This window comes from Fusarium phalaenopsidis (assembly GCF_050370095.1).
Source record: "Fusarium phalaenopsidis strain FUZ10S chromosome Unknown contig_32292, whole genome shotgun sequence".
Taxonomy (NCBI): Eukaryota; Fungi; Ascomycota; class Sordariomycetes; order Hypocreales; family Nectriaceae; genus Fusarium; species Fusarium phalaenopsidis.
The window spans coordinates 3,386,592-3,404,161 of record NW_028145410.1 but is presented as its reverse complement, the minus strand read 5'-3'; the positions used below and the strand labels follow the sequence as shown (position 1 = coordinate 3,404,161).

Genomic DNA, 17,570 nt, shown 5'->3' with positions numbered 1-17,570 from the left:
TAGAAGACACTGGCATCCGTCCATCGATCGACCCAGCTGCTACGTAGCAGAAGGAACGTCCTAGATCCTTCAAGGGTCCGCAGGGGTTTCGTCTGTTCTTGGGAAGTGGCACGAGGCACAGGGTGGTGAGACTGACTGACAAGCTCTTTGCAATGACTGCCGTTTGTGTGTGTCGTGTGTCCTGTCGCAATAAGGCGGTCGAGATAAGGTGAGAGGATAAGGTCAGTGACTAGCAATGCCGTTAGTCAGCTTCCGCTTTGGTTGCAGCAACCAGCGCGGCCTCGTTTTGGCAGGTCCGACCAATGGCACGGCACCCAACACGCCACCGCTGACTCTGTGGCGTCTCCCGTCGATGCCCCCTAACCTTGAGATCTGCCGGCCTTCCATGGTTATTTCCCTCACGGCGAGGCGCCCTCCCACCCGCTCGCACACACACACAGTCCGGCCTCTGTGACCCTAGCTTGGTTCAGCCCAGCAGGCGGAGGGGGCTCTTGTCTATCTATCTATCTCTCAGCCTTAGCCTCAGCGGCAGCGGCTGCACAAGCGCCAGCGCCAGCAGCATCTAGAGATTCGCGGCACTGCAACTGCATCTTCACCAGCTCTCTCCTGCATGCTAAGAATGCCCAGCCAGATAAACAGGAATACTGGATCCCCCCGTCCGTGCAGTCCCTCCCTATCTCTCTGCTGTTGCGATGTGGGACCTGGTCCCTCCCTCCTTCTCCGCCATCATCCATGGTACTTGGCCGTCCATGGCGTCTTGGCTTGGGGTCGAGGTACAACATGCTATGGGCTGGATGGCTGCCTCGAGTCTTGGCCCTCTCTCTCAAACGACTCGTCTGCGCGCCTTTTCTCTTGGCATCGTCGCCTCCTCGGGCAAATCCAGAGTCTCATCAACAGGTGCTCTCCACATGGTCTGCCAACGAGCAGCTCTGGTTCGGCTTACCCGAGCCGGCGGACCAACGTTTGTTCGTCATGCCCAGACGCCAGACCTACACCAGAGCCCTTGACCGTGACTGAACTGCTGCTTGCCTGATGCTTGTCCGCCTTGGCGCTCGAGACAAATCTCGTAACCTACCACTGTACCTCCCCCTCCCAGCAAGCCAAGCTCTTCCGCTGTGTCGCATCGCTACTCATTCTGGAGACTGATCCGCCGACTGGGCGCGTCACCCGTGCGTGCGCCCCCCGTTGTTTCTCTGCTGTCCTTGCCTTGCCATGGATGCCAATGTCTCTGGATGACCCATAACATCTGCTCCCACAGAGCTTCGCCGTCTTGGCGAAGAGGGGGTCAGGATGGGCTATAAAGCTTGACGGGGAAGCCCTTCGAGTCTGCTCCTCTCGTGTGCTCTCCCACCTCCTATCAGTCCATTCAGTCAGTCAACTGTTCTCGTTCGTCAGTTACACCCAAGTCGAGCAAGTTGTCGTTGCAATGTCGGCCCCAGAGTCCAAGGATATCTCCGGGACGGAGACCCAGCCGGTGCGAACCAACTCCAACCCAACCGTCGCTGCTGAGGAGCAATCCTCCAAGAAGCAATGGTGGCACAGAAACAAGAACAGCTCCGATGATGGGGCCAACTCTGGCCCTGACGTCGCTGCCGTCCACACTGAGGAGCACGAGGTCAAGAGGCCTTGGTGGTACAGCATCAAAGAGTCCGGATCGGCTCTTCAGATCATCAGCGCCGCTCTCCTTGCCATTGCCATCGGTCTCGTCGTCACCACCCAGGTCGAGAAGGTCCCCGATGCTGCTCGTGTCATCATCTCCATCCCCGGTGACCTCTGGCTCCGATCTCTCAAGGCTGTTGGTAAGTTTCATTGATCCTACACTCATTAGCTCTCAAGGGACAAGCAACTAACCAACCCCCATAGTGCTTCCCCTGATCGTCTGTTCCATGTTGCTCGCGGTGACGAGGCTTCGAGAAATGTCCGGCGGCGGTTCACTGCTTGCCAAGTGGGTGGTCGGATACTACATCATTACCACCCTCATCTCCATCACCCTCTCATGCCTGATGACGGGCCTGGTCTGGGCCCACCAGTTCAAGGAGGTTGGAGAGGACTCTCTCAAGATGGACGACGACGAGGAGTCATCGGTTGACACCTCGGAACGACCCATCCACCAAGTTGTCCTTGAGATGTTCCAGTCTTTTATCCCCTCCAACGTCGTGGGTGCCATGGCCAACGACCAGCTGCTCGCCATCATCATCACAGCCATCGTTGTGGGATACCTCATCGAGAGCCCTCAGTCCCCCATCATCCGCGTCACTGAGGAGATCGAGCGCATGATCACCAAAATCATCACCTGGCTCATCAAGATGGCCCCCATCGGTGTCTTCTTCCTGATCCTGCCCAACCTGATGAAGCTCGACATTGGCGAGATTGGTCTGAACCTGGGTATCCTCATCGGCGGTACCCTCTCCACCATGCTCATCCACATTCTGGTCATCGTCCCCATCATCTTCTTCACCTTTACCAGGATGAACGCCTACTCGTACTGGATCAAGATCTCTCCTGCCTGGGTAACTGCCTGGGGTTCTGCTTCGTCTGCCGCCACTCTGCCCGTGACGATTCGATGCGCCAAGGCGCGAGGCATCCCTGCCACCATCTACAAGTTCTCCTGCCCCCTGGGTTGCCTGATCAACATGGACGGGTAAGTTGCGACGCACTCTGCATCTCACAAAACAGAAACTGACCTGGATGATAGTACTGCCATCTACCTCCCCGCAGCTGTCACATTCTTGGCTGCCACTCAGGGCATCACTCTGGGCCCTGTTGACTACATCATCGTGGCCCTGCTGTCGACGCTGGCCTCGATCGGTGTCAGCCCCATCCCCTCGGCCTCGCTGGTCCTTTCCATCATGATTGCCCGCTCGGTCAACGTCGAGCTGACCGGCATGTATGCCGTCATCGTGGCCATCGATTGGTTCCTCGACCGTTTCCGTACGGCCGTCAACGTCTCTGGCGATCTCTTTGCTGGTATGATCGTCTACAAGATGACCGGAATCGAGGACCCCCCTGAGGTGGTTGACGAGGTGTCCCGTGAGGATGATCTGAATGAGAAGGACGCCTCCAACAAGGTCTAAGATGTAAATGACTTGAATTGTGTATATCCACGTATGGGGAGTGTAATGCCCGGCGTTGAAGCGTAATCGTTTTTCGTATTACCAACCAGAGTAGTTGGAACTGAATGACAAGACAAACCCATTGATTGATGATGAACGAATGGCTTGCTTGAAGTGACGATCAAGGGTGCAAATGTGACAACTGAGATGTAGAATCAAGAGCCAAGAAAACGAGTTGGTGGCCGAAGGCTTGGCTTTTGATCAAGAGTTGGTCGCTATGATCCCTGCTCGGAGCTGGGCGAAGCTTGGCTGAATCGACCCCGGATGCCAAGCATGCAAAGTACCGACATAGTTGCACTCGCTGTGACGTGACATGACGCTTCCAAGAGATAAGAGGGCGTTCGAAGGATCAAGTCGGCAGTTCCTTTTGGAGGGTATTTGGGGGACAGAAAATCGAGGGCCAAGGCTGCTTCTTATCTTGCCCAGACTTATGGACCCTTGCCATGGGGGCTCGGCATGCTCGGATAGAGTGTGCACCGCGGCATGAGGGAGGCCACGTTTTCTGGGTTAATTTTATCAGTTGCGCGGCCTTTTTACCCCGGCTTTCTTGTCTCTGATAAGCTTGGAGGCAACACACCTCAACACACCTTATTTCCTCCTGACCTGCCCCATTGGGACACACGCTGATGCTCTGGTGTGGTTGCTGAGAAGTTGCAACTGTGGCTGGCTAAACGAATGCACGGATTCAAGGCGCATGTCGAATATTGGCAAGATGACGGCCAACAGTAACATTCCTCGAGGCAATGTTCACGAGCAGGGACGGAGAGATAAGGACGTTGAAGTTGCATGGTTTCATGCAAGTCACCCGTTGATTGATTCAAGTATATGGTGAAGTGAAGGACATTTGAAGACCCAGATCCGAAAACGAGAGACCAAAATGAAATACCCAGAAAAAGTAGGAAAAAAGAAAATGCAGTAAATGACCCCGTTGCGCCCGTCTATGACCCTGTTATGCATGCTTGCTGTATGCCCGTGCCCCTCCACCTTTATCTCTTAGATGCCGTCTCTTATCGGCGGACTACCTCAGACCTTGATCTTCCTTTGGAGGTAGTTGTTGTTGTTAGCGATCAAGTTTTTCGTGCCTCGGAGGTTGCCAGTGATCTTGCCAGACGTGGCAACCTTCTTAAGCCAATTTGAAGTCTCTGTGACGCCAAAGATGCCCTCGATGGACTGAGCGTAGAGGACGAGGCCAGCAACGTGAGGAGCAGCCATGGAGGTGCCGTCCTCGATAGCAGTGCCAGTGTCGGACTTCCACGAGCAAGAGACGATACCAACACCAGGGGCAAGGATGTCGACAAAGCTGCCATAGTTGGAGAAGCTGGCAACCTTCCAGTTGCTGTCGATGGCGCCGACCGTGATGGCGTTGGCGACGGAGCCGGGGGAGGTCTGGGCCGTGTCCATGGCCGCGTTTCCGGAGGCGACGACGGTGATGACCCCGGCCTTGACGGCGTTCTCGACTACCTTGTTGAGAGCGGCCGAGGGGGCGTCGATGCCCAGGGACAGGTTGATGACGGCGAATTCCTGTCGGCCCTTGGTGACGACGTCGTTGACGGCCCAGTTGATGCCCGAGAGGATGACAGACAGCTCAGCAGACTCGCCCTGGAACACCTTGACGGCCAGGACCTGAGCCTTCTTGGCGACACCGTAGGTCTTGCCGGCGATAGTTCCCGCGACGTGAGTGCCGTGGCCCAGGCGATCAGTGTGGTCCTTCCCGAAGGCAGTCCAGACCTGCTTGACGCGGCCGCCAAAGTCCTTATGAGTGGCGCGGACACCGCTGTCGACGAGATAGGCGTAGGACTCGATACCGGCGTCAGAGTCGTAGAGATAGTTCTTGGAGCCCTTGGCGCGGCGCGAGATGGTTCCGAGACCCCAAGTAGCAGACTTTTGGTTGGTCTCGGATCGCTTGGAGAGGTGAGTGTCCTCGGTGGTCTCGTCCTCACCCTCATGGCCCTCAACATGGTCTCGCTCTCCGAATTGGTTGTTCTCGCTAGGCTCTCCGACCTGGGGGTTCCATGTGAGCTTCACGAGACGATCAGGCTCAACGGCGATGACCTGGCAAGCATGTTAGTCACTGTCTCAGAACTGGGTCATTGTCGCACTCACGTCGGGGCTCTTCTTAATCTCTTTAATAGTGGAGGCATCGAAAGTACCAGAGTAGGCATGGAAGCCAGCCTCGTTGTCATACGTCTTCTCGATGCCGTTGTCGCCGTCGCGCTTGTGGAGACTGCGCTTGTGGACGTCCTTAACCCACTTGATGTGGGCCTTGACCTTGGCGACCTTGATCTCGGGCTTCAGGGTGATGATGTAACTGCCGGGAATGATATCGCTGGGGCCAGTGGAAGAAGAAGAAGAGGAAGAGGAAGAAGCTGGAGCTGGAGCTGCTACTACGCAGCCAAGGAGTGTGGTCGCCACGATGGCGAAGTTCTTGAAGTTGACCATAATGAATGGTAAGGATTGAAGAGAAGGAAAGGGAAGAAAGGAAGGAAAGAGAGGTAATGAAGGTGTGGGTGAGTTGGATAGAGAGAGTCTCAGTTGGGAAGCATTATCGAGGAGTTATATACAGGCTGAGACACAGCTGTTGGAGCTATCACTGCTATCAGAGACAGTGTCTGCGTTCACCCAGGTTCTCGGGCGAGACCCTGAAGAGGCGTCATAAGCCATGCCTCTTTGGAAGACAAGAAAACGCCCGTCGTAGCCCAAATACCGGAGAAGCTCGCCACCACCGACGGAGGATTTGCACACGGGAAGGGCAGAGACAAGGTGTCTGAGAATGGAGACGCCAACGCGGGGCCCGAGACTCTATCGGACATGTACGCAAGCTCGACGGAAGATTCCTCCCCAATGGGTAGGGTGCGGCTCGGAGGATGGGGTCTGGTGCATTCCTCAGGTTGCGTAGTTTGATGGGCAAACGTGTTGATCCGGCTTCGTGGGATCGTGGCCGCGCTATTGATCGGTATGGTGTACGCCATCATGACGCCCTCTCACAAAGCTGTCAGGGTCCAGGAACACTCAGTCCCAGATTCGAGCCAGTAGGAGATTTTGGGTGACCGGAAATGGAAAAGAAGCAAGGTCAGGGTTCTCGTTAGAGTTGGGCTCGTTTCTTCTGTGTCTGGGTAAGCTCGGCAGTCTAGACGCCCCATTAACATTCCTGTCTCAGGTCCACATGTCTGCAATGGAAACCCGCACGCAGGAACCCGCGAGCATGGATCAACAGCCAAGCCCATTCTCGTCGTCTGGGGGAAGGAATATGGACCTTTGCCCAGGGGTCTAGGGTCAAGCCATCGGACGACCCCCCGGAGGTCTATGGCTGGCTGGACAATGACAGAGTGCCAGCTGTTACGGGCGTTTGACTGTGGCCGATCTGATTACTGGTTGAAGTTTAAGCTTGACCTGAATAACTCTAAGTCATCCCATTTACCCCCCATGTCATGGGGTTTGATCATGGCCAAGATTGTCTCTGGATGATCTGGAACGAACATCGGGATTTGCAACTCCACTTCCAAGCGATGCCTCCAAAGTGTCGATCTTTCACCCAAAGCCCCATGTCTACCCTGGATTCTGATGTCACATTAGTCGGTAGTCGGCCGGCAATTGCGGTCATGAAAGATGAAAGTGACTGCTCATCTCTCGGCCGAATACACGGCGTCTTCTGCTCAAGCGGAGTCCAGGGTTTCATTGCCTGTTGAAGAGTTGAATTAATGCCGAATGCTTCAAACTAGAGTCTCCAAGTATTAATTGATGTCCATAACCAATCAATTATCTCTATAAGGCTAGAAGCCCCTGTGTGAATAATGTTATCAAGCCATCTCCGTACATGTCAAGGACGCCTTGGTGTTAATAGAGATTTATGCACCGACACTCAGAACAATTCAACTTGCAAACCAATGGGAGAGCTCATGGAGTCGAGTCACGCCTATTCCGCGATCAAGCACAATATGCCAAGCTCCTGAGTCATGCTATTCATCGAAATACGCGGCAAGTATTACAGTCCATAGCCAAGGATCTCACCAATGGTCTTGGCTCTGTACACCAATCACAATCGGGTCAGGCTTGCTTAATGGAACTCTAGTATTGCCTGTGGCGCTACTATCGAGAAAGAGAGGCTGCCCAAATTCAAACCCACTCATTGAAGAGAAGGACCAGCATTGGTGGTCCACCTGTGCCGACGCTGTTCGGACAGACTCCTAAGAAAACAAATGATGTATCGTCAAGGAATCTCCTAAGCTTTATCGACGCCGACATATCCATATCGCGCAAGGAATGCGGTAGCGAGAACGTCAATGGCCGAGTCCTTGATGGGCGCGTGGACGAGGTTGTCCCAAGACTGGATGATATTCCGGGGAAGAGGGCCCTGACAGATCATGTACAGCTCGCTCAGGATGGCAACTGCGTCGCGTGTATCGGCCTCTCTCCCATTCTCCATCATCTTCAGCTTGTGGGCCAGGGCCCAATGCCACTCAACAGCATAGACAGTCAGGTTGGCTCCCCGCCAGAGAGCGATGTCCTGCGAGATGGAATCACGAATAAGACGCTGCTTTTCGTTGTCACCCCCCTGTACAAATGACTCTATGTTCCTTATCCAGCCTCGAGAGATGTTATGGCTCTGGGCCATATGTACAATGGCTCTGTAGAGCTCCCGCCTGAGCTTCCCGGGGTCGGGAGAATCGGGGCTGAGGATGTAGTCGATCTCGGTGGTCATCTCGCGAGTGCCTAGCATGTCGACGGCCACGAATCCGCCCGAGGACACCAGCTTGAGAGGCGCGTCTGCCTTTAGGTCCTCTGACTTGGCGATCTCGGCATCCAAAGCTTGGAGAGCTAGCCAACTCAACATCAGGTACACAGCAATGACGGCGCTGATCAACTTACCATCGTGAAAGTCCTAGTAACTGAACTCGATCTTGGGTGGAGCCATGGTTGATGATGTTTGGTGTAGTGTTGATGATGATCGCTCTGAAATTGATGATGTTTGGTCTTGAATTTCCAGAAAGACTGGTCTCGAGAGTCAGGTACCTATGACCATGAATATCGTGTCGTCCGTTCTTTCCAAATTACTGCATTCTTTCACCTGTCGAGTCTGTGCAAGTCTGATGCACACAAACTCCCCGATATAAACAGAAGGCGTGTGGCTAGGAAGGATGCGATGATAGGCATGAGCGAGAGTCTTTGAGCAGCCGAGGCAAATGAGGATCATGATATCTATGTTGAGTGCATCCCAGCATCTCTTTCTCAGGCACCAGGCGGCTGCACGCCAAAGATGGGTACTCCGATTCAGATCACGTGGAACCGGGAAACCTCACCCTCACAACCTCACATCTACCTACCTACCTAGGCGCCTGGGCATGCGAACTGGGGGCCCGCCAATGCAGCCGTCATCAACAACCATCTTACCAATGCTCAGCCAGCAATTTGCCCATTGAAAAGATCGCTATCTCCGAAACCATCGAGGGAGTAACCGTTATGTCGCCCATAGCAACATGGTGATGGACTGCCTCATGTCGGAGCCAAAGCCAGAAGACCATAGGTATTCTAATGGCTTTATGGTCGAGCTTGCGGGGTTTCAATGACAACAATGAATTCAATTTATATCTTCGATGCACTACTATGTCCTGAGCTCCACGCCGAGTACAGTCTCTACCCAGGTTTATAGGTATTCGACTTCTCTGTAATCCAATCAATATCGTCCCTGCAGAAATATGTGTAACGCCGCCAATGGGCGGATGTCCAGCAGTCCGGGGTGATGATAACGCGGCCAGTTTCAAGCAGAGCCTCGATGGTACCATGATCCATCCCCTGAATTGCTTTGGCCAAAATCGTCTCACCGTCACGATCGATCGAATTCACGTCCACCTTGCCTGTAGCCAGCAACTTCCTCACCACCCCCTCCTCACCACGCTGAGCGGCAAGCGCGAGTGCTGTGCTGCCCTCGCTATCCTTCGCGTCGACATTAGCTTTTCCTGTCGCAAGTAGCTGCTGCATAACCCCTTCATAGCCCCGCCCAGCCGCATAATGCAGTGGTGTCTCCCCAAGTGAATCCATGAAATTGACATCAGCTTTTCCTGTCGCAAGTAGCTGCTGCACAATCCTCTCGTGGCCACGTTCGACGGCGTAGGACAGCGGCGTCCTCTTTGGAGAGTCCCTGCAGTCGACTGTTACTTGGTCGGTGGCAAGCAGCACTCTGATGATATCCTCACAGTCGTTCATGGCAGCCTCGCACAACATCTCCTTTGCAACAGCCACACGACGAGTCGCTAAAAGCATTCTAACCATGTATGCTTCCCCGTAACACACGGCCCATCCCAGGGGTGTAGTGTGGCCCCCTCGCCTGGCACAATGCACCCGGAAAGGCTCGGACAAGGACTTGTACAAGGACTTGTTCCTGACATCAAGGTCAACATAGCGCCTCCTAAAAAGGCGCTTCAGGCGATGTACTGTCTTCTGGTAACGTGCCTCTGCTTCGATAAACCTGTCAAAAACCGCCCTGTGACCGCCCATCACAGCCCATGATAAGGGAGGCAATTCAAAGATAGGGCCCCCTTGATTCGCATCTGTAGACTCCAGCTTGAGCAAGTGTCGAGCCACAGCTTCAAGCCCCAGGATTGATGCGGTAACGAGAGCAGTCAGGTCTTTGGTACGCACGTAAAACTCTTTGCCCCGTATGCATGGCACCCGAACGAGACATGCTGACTCGCTCCCGCTACATAGCTGCAGCATGTCGCTCAATGGGAGGTCTTTGGTACTTCTCGCATCGCGAAGGTGAGCAACCCAGTGCTCTACAGAGTAGGAAAGAAGCGGGTACTTTTTGTCCAAAAGTTCAAGTGACATGAGTGTTTTCCAGCGGATGGCGCCAAAGTGCTTTCCAACATCACCGACAACGTCAGTAAGCAGAAGAATCTGTGCGCAAACCGACCCAAGTATGAGGTTTGAGGATCCAGGAGAAAAAGAGCCTTTCCATTCATAGCGGGCCTTGTCTTCTTTCAAGTGATCTTTCTGAGATTCTCTGTCCTCGACTGTCTCCACTAAGAATTCGGCTGCTGTCTGATGGAGGAGGTAGATTTTGTCGTCGACGATAGATACGAATAGACCACAGAGTTCTCGAATCCAGGTACGAAGTTGCTCTTCCCCATCGATATCCAGTTGGCTGTACGAGGTGTGTCTTTTCTCGATGGCCACTGCCGCCGCGATCTCCTTCAATGTCAATGGCCTCTTCGCCGCAACAACAATGCGCAACAACTTCCTCGCCTTGTTCTTGTCTGGGCTCCTAGAGAGGATCTTTTCGTATGCTTTATCGACCGTCGCGGGAATGTTCCCGATGTGCTCCTTCATTTGCTTGGAAGAATGGCCGACACAATTTTCAAGCTCTCCAAAAACCAAATAGACCCAGAGATAGGTGCGGTTGGGGTGTTGAGTCATCCCCCTCTTCATGACTTCCTCTACAGCCTTTGTAAGGTGTAGTTTCTCGCACAGTTGTGTTATGCGAGCCTCGACAACCAGGTCAATCTCTCTTGCAATCTTCTCCGACTCAGACTGGCCCTCTCCCTGCAAACGAATCACTGGGAGCTTTGTCTGTATGTCATGAAATCCTCGCTCAATGTTGACATAAGAACGACTTGTCACCAGGAACTTGAGATTCGTATTGGTACCCTTTTCGAGATAGAAGTCTTTGAGTGTCTCGACCAGCAAGAGTCTGTCTTGTTCTTCACACTCGTCAAGCGCATCTAAGATACAGACGATTTGACCGCTGCCATGACGTGCTGAGACCGAAACCAAGATACGCCAAAGCTGACGAAAGGAGTTGAAAAGCTTGTCGCCGGCTTCTTTAAACTGTTTGAGGATGGAGTTTTCCAAGAGGGCTCGCTTCTTGTCGAATAGTTGCCGCAAGACACAGCACAGAGCCACTGCCGCGCTCTTTTGGTCTTGGAAGTCGTCTTTAAAAAAGAAGTAACATGTTGTCGAAGTAGATGAACTCTGCAGAACTTCATCCACGAGGCATCTTGACAGAACAGACTGGCCACATCCTGGGTCTGCAGAAACCCAGAGGAGGCCGCAGGTCTTCCCATCCTTCCAGTCTTGAAACCGATCATGGCTCGTGAACCATTCGCAGGTGCCTTTAACACGTTAGGGGTTTCTATCTTTGGCGTCACTATATAAAGATTTGTACAGACTCCTCAGAAGCTCTATGATCTGAATGGCTTGCTCCGGTTTCGTCATCATCTTGAGGTTTTGTTCGAGTTGATCTTGATCTGATCATCTGGTTAGTGAGAACTCTACAGTTTCATGAACGACATCGATGATTCTGAATTCCCTAATGCGATCATCTGACTACATTTGAACGATATCCGCTGGAGCACAAGGTCAAAGAAACTCAAGCGTTATGACGTGGGCTAGTGCTCCTTGAGTCCAGTGAAGCGTTTTTCCAGTGCTCCATCCACGGGATCTTCTTTGGGGACTGCGACCAACTCACCATTCGCGATAGCATTGTCGTACAGGTCTTGAATGTTGGCCTGGACAAGTTTGAAGTTGTCCCGGTCCTGTAGACTTGTTCCAAACTTGCAGACACCTCCATGACTCGCCTGGAGCGAGACCACATTCTCGTGCTTTCCCGGCAGGCCAAATGACGTACTCTCCCTCGGAACGATCTAGGTCGGGGTCAGTGAGGCTTCAAACAGCTCTAGTAGAAACACGGCGTACATTGTCTAACGTGCCCTAAAATGAAACGATGGGATACTCCAACAGGCGCTGCTTCCAATGCTCGTGCATCAAGTCGCTGAACATGCTTCCCTCCTTGAGCGTCTCCAGGATGTTGTCGCCTTTCTGAGAGCCCAAGTCCAAAACAATCTTTGCTGCAATCTAACCAATGTTGACAAAAGACTACTTTCCACCATCGTAAAGAGTAGCAAAGAATGCAAGGCCCTGTGTGGCAAGCTTGATGTCCTGATACTTTTCATTGTTGTGGGCGTTGATGAGGGCCTGCTTGATCAAGAGGCCTCCGAGACTGTGGCCCAGGCATGCTCTTGGTCAGGTTTGCTCCGAGGGTTCAGTCCATGGACCGCGACAATGCTGGGGCGGGTTAGAAATGGATATTAGGAAGCAGATTCTCAGCACATACTCAACAATCGCCTCATCCTCCGCTGTCTTTTCCGGGTCTGGATAAAGTTGTCTCAAGGGCTACAGTTTCAGGTTAGCAACTATTCCAAATGATTCATAAACATTTGTTTCCGTATGGGCGTTTTCGACACCGTTATCTGCAGGCTTTACGCCCTAACTAACCCCAACCCGGTTCTGGGCGCCAACTCAGGCAACCGTAGCCTGGATCCTTGAGCTTTTGGAGATCAAAGCATAAGTATAGTAAGGATCGCTCTCGGTAGACAACAGTGTGACAACAAATTGTAACTTGGGCACTCACCATTGAACTAGATTCCTCTAAACAAAGAGAAGAGGAGAAAGGAAAAAAAAAAAAAGCCACAATGAGAGGGGTAACTCCTGAAAACTGGTTGCCTTTAATTGCCGAGCCTGATTTGAGACACACCTCGACGTGCCTTAGACCTGTCAGCTGAACTCTGCCAAGTGTCGAGTCGACCAGGATTACGAACCAATAGCGGTTGCAGTTGATGGTGGCAAGGCAGTCCAGCCGCCTTATGGTAAACCATGGCGCAGAGAGGCCAACAACACATTGGGGGCTCCTCAGACTTATTGATGGGCAAAGGAGAAAAGAGCCTCGGGTCTGGTGGGGGTGCTGTTGGGGCAGCAAGGCTAAGATCACAACTTCTCAAAAGTCAGAATAGCATCCCTGAGTATTTAATAGAAGCACGTATATCTATGAGATGTCGAGATAATCACCCGTGATAATGATGACTCAGTTCTCCAAGAGCTGAGCTGGAGCCAAGCTATGCACAGGATAGCGGGTTATTGGAGATCGCATCTATAATCTACGGCCCCTTTTATCTTCGGATGATGGTTTGATTATTCTGGTTTTGTGATTCAATATTACTCACCGAAACTTGCCCCTTCTCAATTATTTGAACCTTAAGCACCATAGCAGAGTGATCCGGGTTTGCCCTCGATGCTCAGTATTCGTCCTTGGTATTGATTGGTTGACTCAACGCCAGTTCACCCTGGTCTCTCTTCCAAGAACCCTTCTCATTCTCTCGGCGGTCTTGGCTATTTGATCTTTTCAGGCTCAATTGGAGGGCAAGGTGCTCAATGGCTAGGGCAAAGGAATAGAGTACGCTGCGCTGGACAGAGGTTCAAACTTGGTGCCACAGCTACGACTCGGCGAAGATGTCGGCAATCTCTATTCTCGTTGTCTAATTGGCGTTGACTATTCTAGCGTTTGAGTTTTGGGGACTGGCCAATTACATCAGTTGAAGAAAGTCTGCTTCGGTGGTGGCACCGTTGATCAAGGGACGCCATTAGTCCGGCAGATGGTGCATTCGCCAGGCACGCGGTCGAGACATGACAGACGGTAAGCCTTAGCAGGCTTTTCAGACGAGCAAAAAGGGATCAAAAGTCTAATTCAATCCTCTCATTAGACCTTTCCCCGTCAACATGATCAATTGACCTCAACATAGAGTCTCGCTCGGGCGGCAACCGGTTACAGGACCCCCGACGGCCCGGCCGGCACTCGGAGGAGGCTAGAAAAAGACGAAGCAGGCTGGCACATCGGGATTTCGGGGTCTCCATCAGGGGCCAGACTCTGTGTGGGGGAGGGGAAAGAATTATTGACAGTTGTACTCCGTAGAAGGCGTATTGTAGAGTGGCTGTCCGAGTCTTTTTTTGTCACCCCACAATGCCATCTTGCGACATCGAAACACCTTTCCTAACTCGGTCTAGCCCAATTGCGTGATTCTGTCGAAGCATCAACAATTCTCAAGCCCGAGCAAGATCCGTCGACGAAAGAAAAAAAGAAGAGCCGTTAGTTCGGACAGGATGGAGTTCGTTACAAATCCAGCCCCGTTGAGTCGCCTCTTCAAGGGCACATCTTTCCCTCTCTTCCCCTCTTTTCCTCCCTCTTCAGCGCTCTTTTTATCCTCCTCGCTGCTGGGAAACGCCGTGTTTACATCCTCTCATCTCGCTTCTTGAGAGTCAGCAGTTTTGAGTTGGAGGCACTCCCCTTGCAGTCAAGAGCGATACTCTGACCCCTCCCCTCCTTCAATCGATCTGATCCTCCAACTCCTCGGGTCAATCACCAGAAAATCCTCTCCAGGATGCCCCATCAGGAGCAGGCCCCCGTGGCCAAGACGAACTCGTCCGACTTCACCAAGCTGTCGTCCAGCCTTCCCTTCGGCCAGCGAGTTCCTCTCTCCTCCATCTCCGGCCCGACCTACGTGACCGCCCAGCTGCTCGTCCAGCAGATCGCCTACAAGCTGTCCGACAAGATCTTCTCCTACTCCCCCGAGACCTTCGACCTCGACATTGCCCTCAAGGACTGGGCTTCCCAGAACGAGAAGAACATCCACGGCTACTCTACCGACGTTCTGCCCCTCCAGACCCGAGTCGGCGCCGGTGCTCTCGCCCTTGGCTACATCTTCTCCCCCGACTTCGATGTCTCCAAGCGACACATCCCTCAGTCTCTGGTTGCGCCCTCGGGCAGCCTCCAGCAGCTGCGCGGAACCCTCGACCAGCTGTCTCTCCTCTATGGAGTCTCCAGCCCCTTCGTCGCCCATATCGCCGCTCTCGACTACTCGGATAGCAAGGGTCTGATCTCCAACTACGACACTGCTCTTCGCATTGCTGAGGATCTCGGCCTTGGCCTGGTTGCTAGCACCTCTACCTATGAGGCCCAGCACATGTCCGTCTTCGCCACTCTTCTGGCTTCTCTTCTGCCTACTCTTCACATCTATGATGGTGTCCGTGTCGCCAGGGAGACTCTCCGGGTCGTTGATGCCTTGAGCGAGAACGGCGTTGCCGATCTGTACACCAAGCTCTCTGCCGAAGTCGGCAAGCTCAACACCCGCCTTGACACCGCCGGCAAGGCTGTTGAGCTGCTCAAGCTCTTCAACGATGAGCTAGGCACCGTCTATGAGCCGTTTGAGTACCACGGCCACGAGACCCCTGATGTTGTCCTCGTTGCCTTTGGCAGCGTTGAGTCCCAGGTCACTAAGCAGGTTCTGGCCAAGCTTTCTGTCGATGGCGCCAAGGTTGGTGTCATCAACGTGCGAATCTACCGCCCCTTCATCGAGGAGGCTTTCCTGAAGGCCATCCCCGCCTCTGCTCGCACCATTGCTGTTCTTGGCCAGGTCAAGGATGAGCTTGCCGTTGAGGATGAGGCTACTCAGTCCGCCCTCTACAGCGACGTTCTGACCACTGTTGCCTTCTCTGGCAAGTTTGACAGTGAGCCCGATGTTCTTGACATCAAGTACACTCCCGCTCAGGCTTTCACTCCTCAGGGCCTGGTCAACACCCTGCACAAGATCTTTGGCAACGATGGTGAGGCCAAGAAGCTGCCTTCTCTCATCCAGGCTCAGCAGTTCACCTTCTGGGAGCTCGATGACTCGCCTGCCATCAACTCTCCCAGCGTCATCGGCAACCTCCTCTCCAAGGAGTCTACCTCTAACGTCTACGTCAACGAGGTCTTTGACAACCTTACCCAGGGTGGTATCGTCCGCAGTGACCTCCGAGCCTCCAAGAAGGCTCTTGAGGCTCCCTATGACATCAACGAGGCCAGCACCATCGTTGTTGGTGACGAGAAGGTCCTCAAGGAGGTTGATATCATCAGGGGTCTCGCCGATGGCGGCAAGGTCATTGTCAAGCTCTCCAACTTCAAGGATGACGAGGTTGAGAAGCGACTCCCCGTTGCTTTCCGCAAGGGACTTCAGGAGAAGGCCGCCGAGCTCTACATTCTGGACGCTTCCTTCTCTCCTGCTTTCGAGAAGGACCCCCTCTTCGCCAAGCTGCTCCTTGAGCTGTCCTTCCTTAAGGTTGCTCTTCCTGATGTCTCCCCCAAGGAGATCGGACAGTACATCCTCGCCGAGGGTCAGGCCCCCACTCTGGAGGAGGCTACCGATGCCATCGGCCAGTGCCTCCGCCAGTTTGAGGTTCCCACTGCCTGGGCTGAGGTCGAGGCTGACTTTGTCAACCCCAACCTCCCCCGTACCATCCAGAGCAACAGTTTCGTCGCCCACCAGAAGGAGGAGGTCGAGGAGACCCTTGAGCTCCGTGACTGGCAGGTCGCCGCCAAGTCCCTTGCCTTCAAGGAGGCTTACGGCACCAAGACTGCCCTCCGACCTGACCTCTCTGTCAAGACTGCCACCATCACAGTCAAGGAGAACCGACGTCTTACTCCCATGGACTATGACCGTAACATCTTCCACATCGAGTTCGACCTCGGCGACTCTGGCCTTACCTACAAGATTGGTGAGGCTCTGGGCATCCACGCCGAGAACGACGTGGAGGAGGTCAACCAGTTCATCGAGTTCTACGGCCTCAACCCCGCCGAGCTGGTCCAGGTCCCCTCTCGCGAGGATCCTTCTCTGATGGAGGTCCGCACCGTCTACCAGGCTCTCGTCCAGAACGTCGACATCCTCGGCAAGCCTCCCAAGCGCTTCTACGAGGCCCTTGCCGAGTTCGCCACGGACGAGACGGAGAAGCAGAAGCTCGAGGCCCTTGGCGGACAGGAGGGTGCCGAAGACTTCAAGCGCCGATCCGAGGTGGACACCCTCACCTATGTGGACATCCTGGAGGAGTTCAAGTCGGCTCACCCCAGCTTCCACGACCTTGTCAAGATTGTCAGCCCCCTGAAGCGCCGAGAGTACTCTATCGCCTCTGCCCAGGCTGTCACTCCCAACTCGGTGTCCCTAATGATCGTTGTGGTCGACTGGGTCGATCCCCGTGGCCGCACTCGATATGGTCATGCCACTCGCTACCTCAGCCGTCTGCCGGTCGGCGCCAAGCTCACTGCTTCGGTCAAGCCCTCGGTCATGAAGCTCCCCACCAAGGACACTGCTCCTCTCATCATGGCTGGTCTTGGAACGGGTCTCGCTCCCTTCCGTGCCTTTGTCCAGTACCGTGCCATGCAGAAGGCCCAGGGCAAGGAGATCGGCTCCATCCTCCTGTATCTCGGTTCGCGTCACCAGCGCGAGGAGTACCTCTACGGCGAGGAATGGGAGGCCTACTTGGCTGCTGGCGTCGTCACTCTCATCGGCTCTGCCTTCTCTCGTGACCAGCCTCAAAAGATCTACATCCAGGACCGTATGCGCCAGACTCTCAAGGAGATCGCCAAGGCGTACATCCAGGATGAGGGCAGCTTCTACCTGTGCGGTCCTACCTGGCCCGTTCCTGACGTGACCAAGGTTCTCGAGGAGGCTATCGCCCACGAGGCCAAGGCTGCGGGCAAGAAGATCGATCCTCGCAAGGAGATTGAGAAGCTCAAGGAGGAGGGACGATATGTCCTCGAGGTCTACTAGAGTTCTTGTTATGTTGGCACGATATGATTGATGTCTAAAATGGTGCTTGGATATG

General features: G+C 53.8%; 4 protein-coding genes across 4 annotated transcripts; 2 read left to right on the top strand and 2 right to left on the bottom strand.

Moving 5' to 3' along the window:
* Positions 1-1,426: 1,426 nt before the first annotated feature.
* LRP88_05303 (Sodium:dicarboxylate symporter) lies at positions 1,427-3,074 on the top strand (the record flags this gene model as incomplete). Its single annotated transcript, XM_083241860.1, has 3 exons — positions 1,427-1,799; positions 1,864-2,641; positions 2,696-3,074. 3 exons carry the CDS (start codon positions 1,427-1,429, stop codon positions 3,072-3,074), a joined length of 1,530 nt encoding a protein of 509 aa, XP_083103008.1.
* A 1,062-nt stretch (positions 3,075-4,136) lies between these two features.
* Positions 4,137-5,552, bottom strand: LRP88_05302 (peptidase S8/S53 domain-containing protein; the record flags this gene model as incomplete). Its single annotated transcript, XM_083241859.1, has 2 exons — positions 4,137-5,165; positions 5,217-5,552. 2 exons carry the CDS (start codon positions 5,550-5,552, stop codon positions 4,137-4,139), a joined length of 1,365 nt encoding a protein of 454 aa, XP_083103007.1.
* Positions 5,553-7,332: 1,780 nt separating this feature from the next.
* On the bottom strand, positions 7,333-8,025 carry LRP88_05301 (uncharacterized protein; the record flags this gene model as incomplete). Its single annotated transcript, XM_083241858.1, has 2 exons — positions 7,333-7,928; positions 8,001-8,025. 2 exons carry the CDS (start codon positions 8,023-8,025, stop codon positions 7,333-7,335), a joined length of 621 nt encoding a protein of 206 aa, XP_083103006.1.
* Positions 8,026-14,317: 6,292 nt separating this feature from the next.
* Positions 14,318-17,515, top strand: LRP88_05300 (sulfite reductase subunit alpha; the record flags this gene model as incomplete). Its single annotated transcript, XM_083241857.1, has 1 exon — positions 14,318-17,515. One exon carries the CDS (start codon positions 14,318-14,320, stop codon positions 17,513-17,515), a length of 3,198 nt encoding a protein of 1,065 aa, XP_083103005.1.
* Between the last annotated feature and the right edge of the window lie 55 nt (positions 17,516-17,570).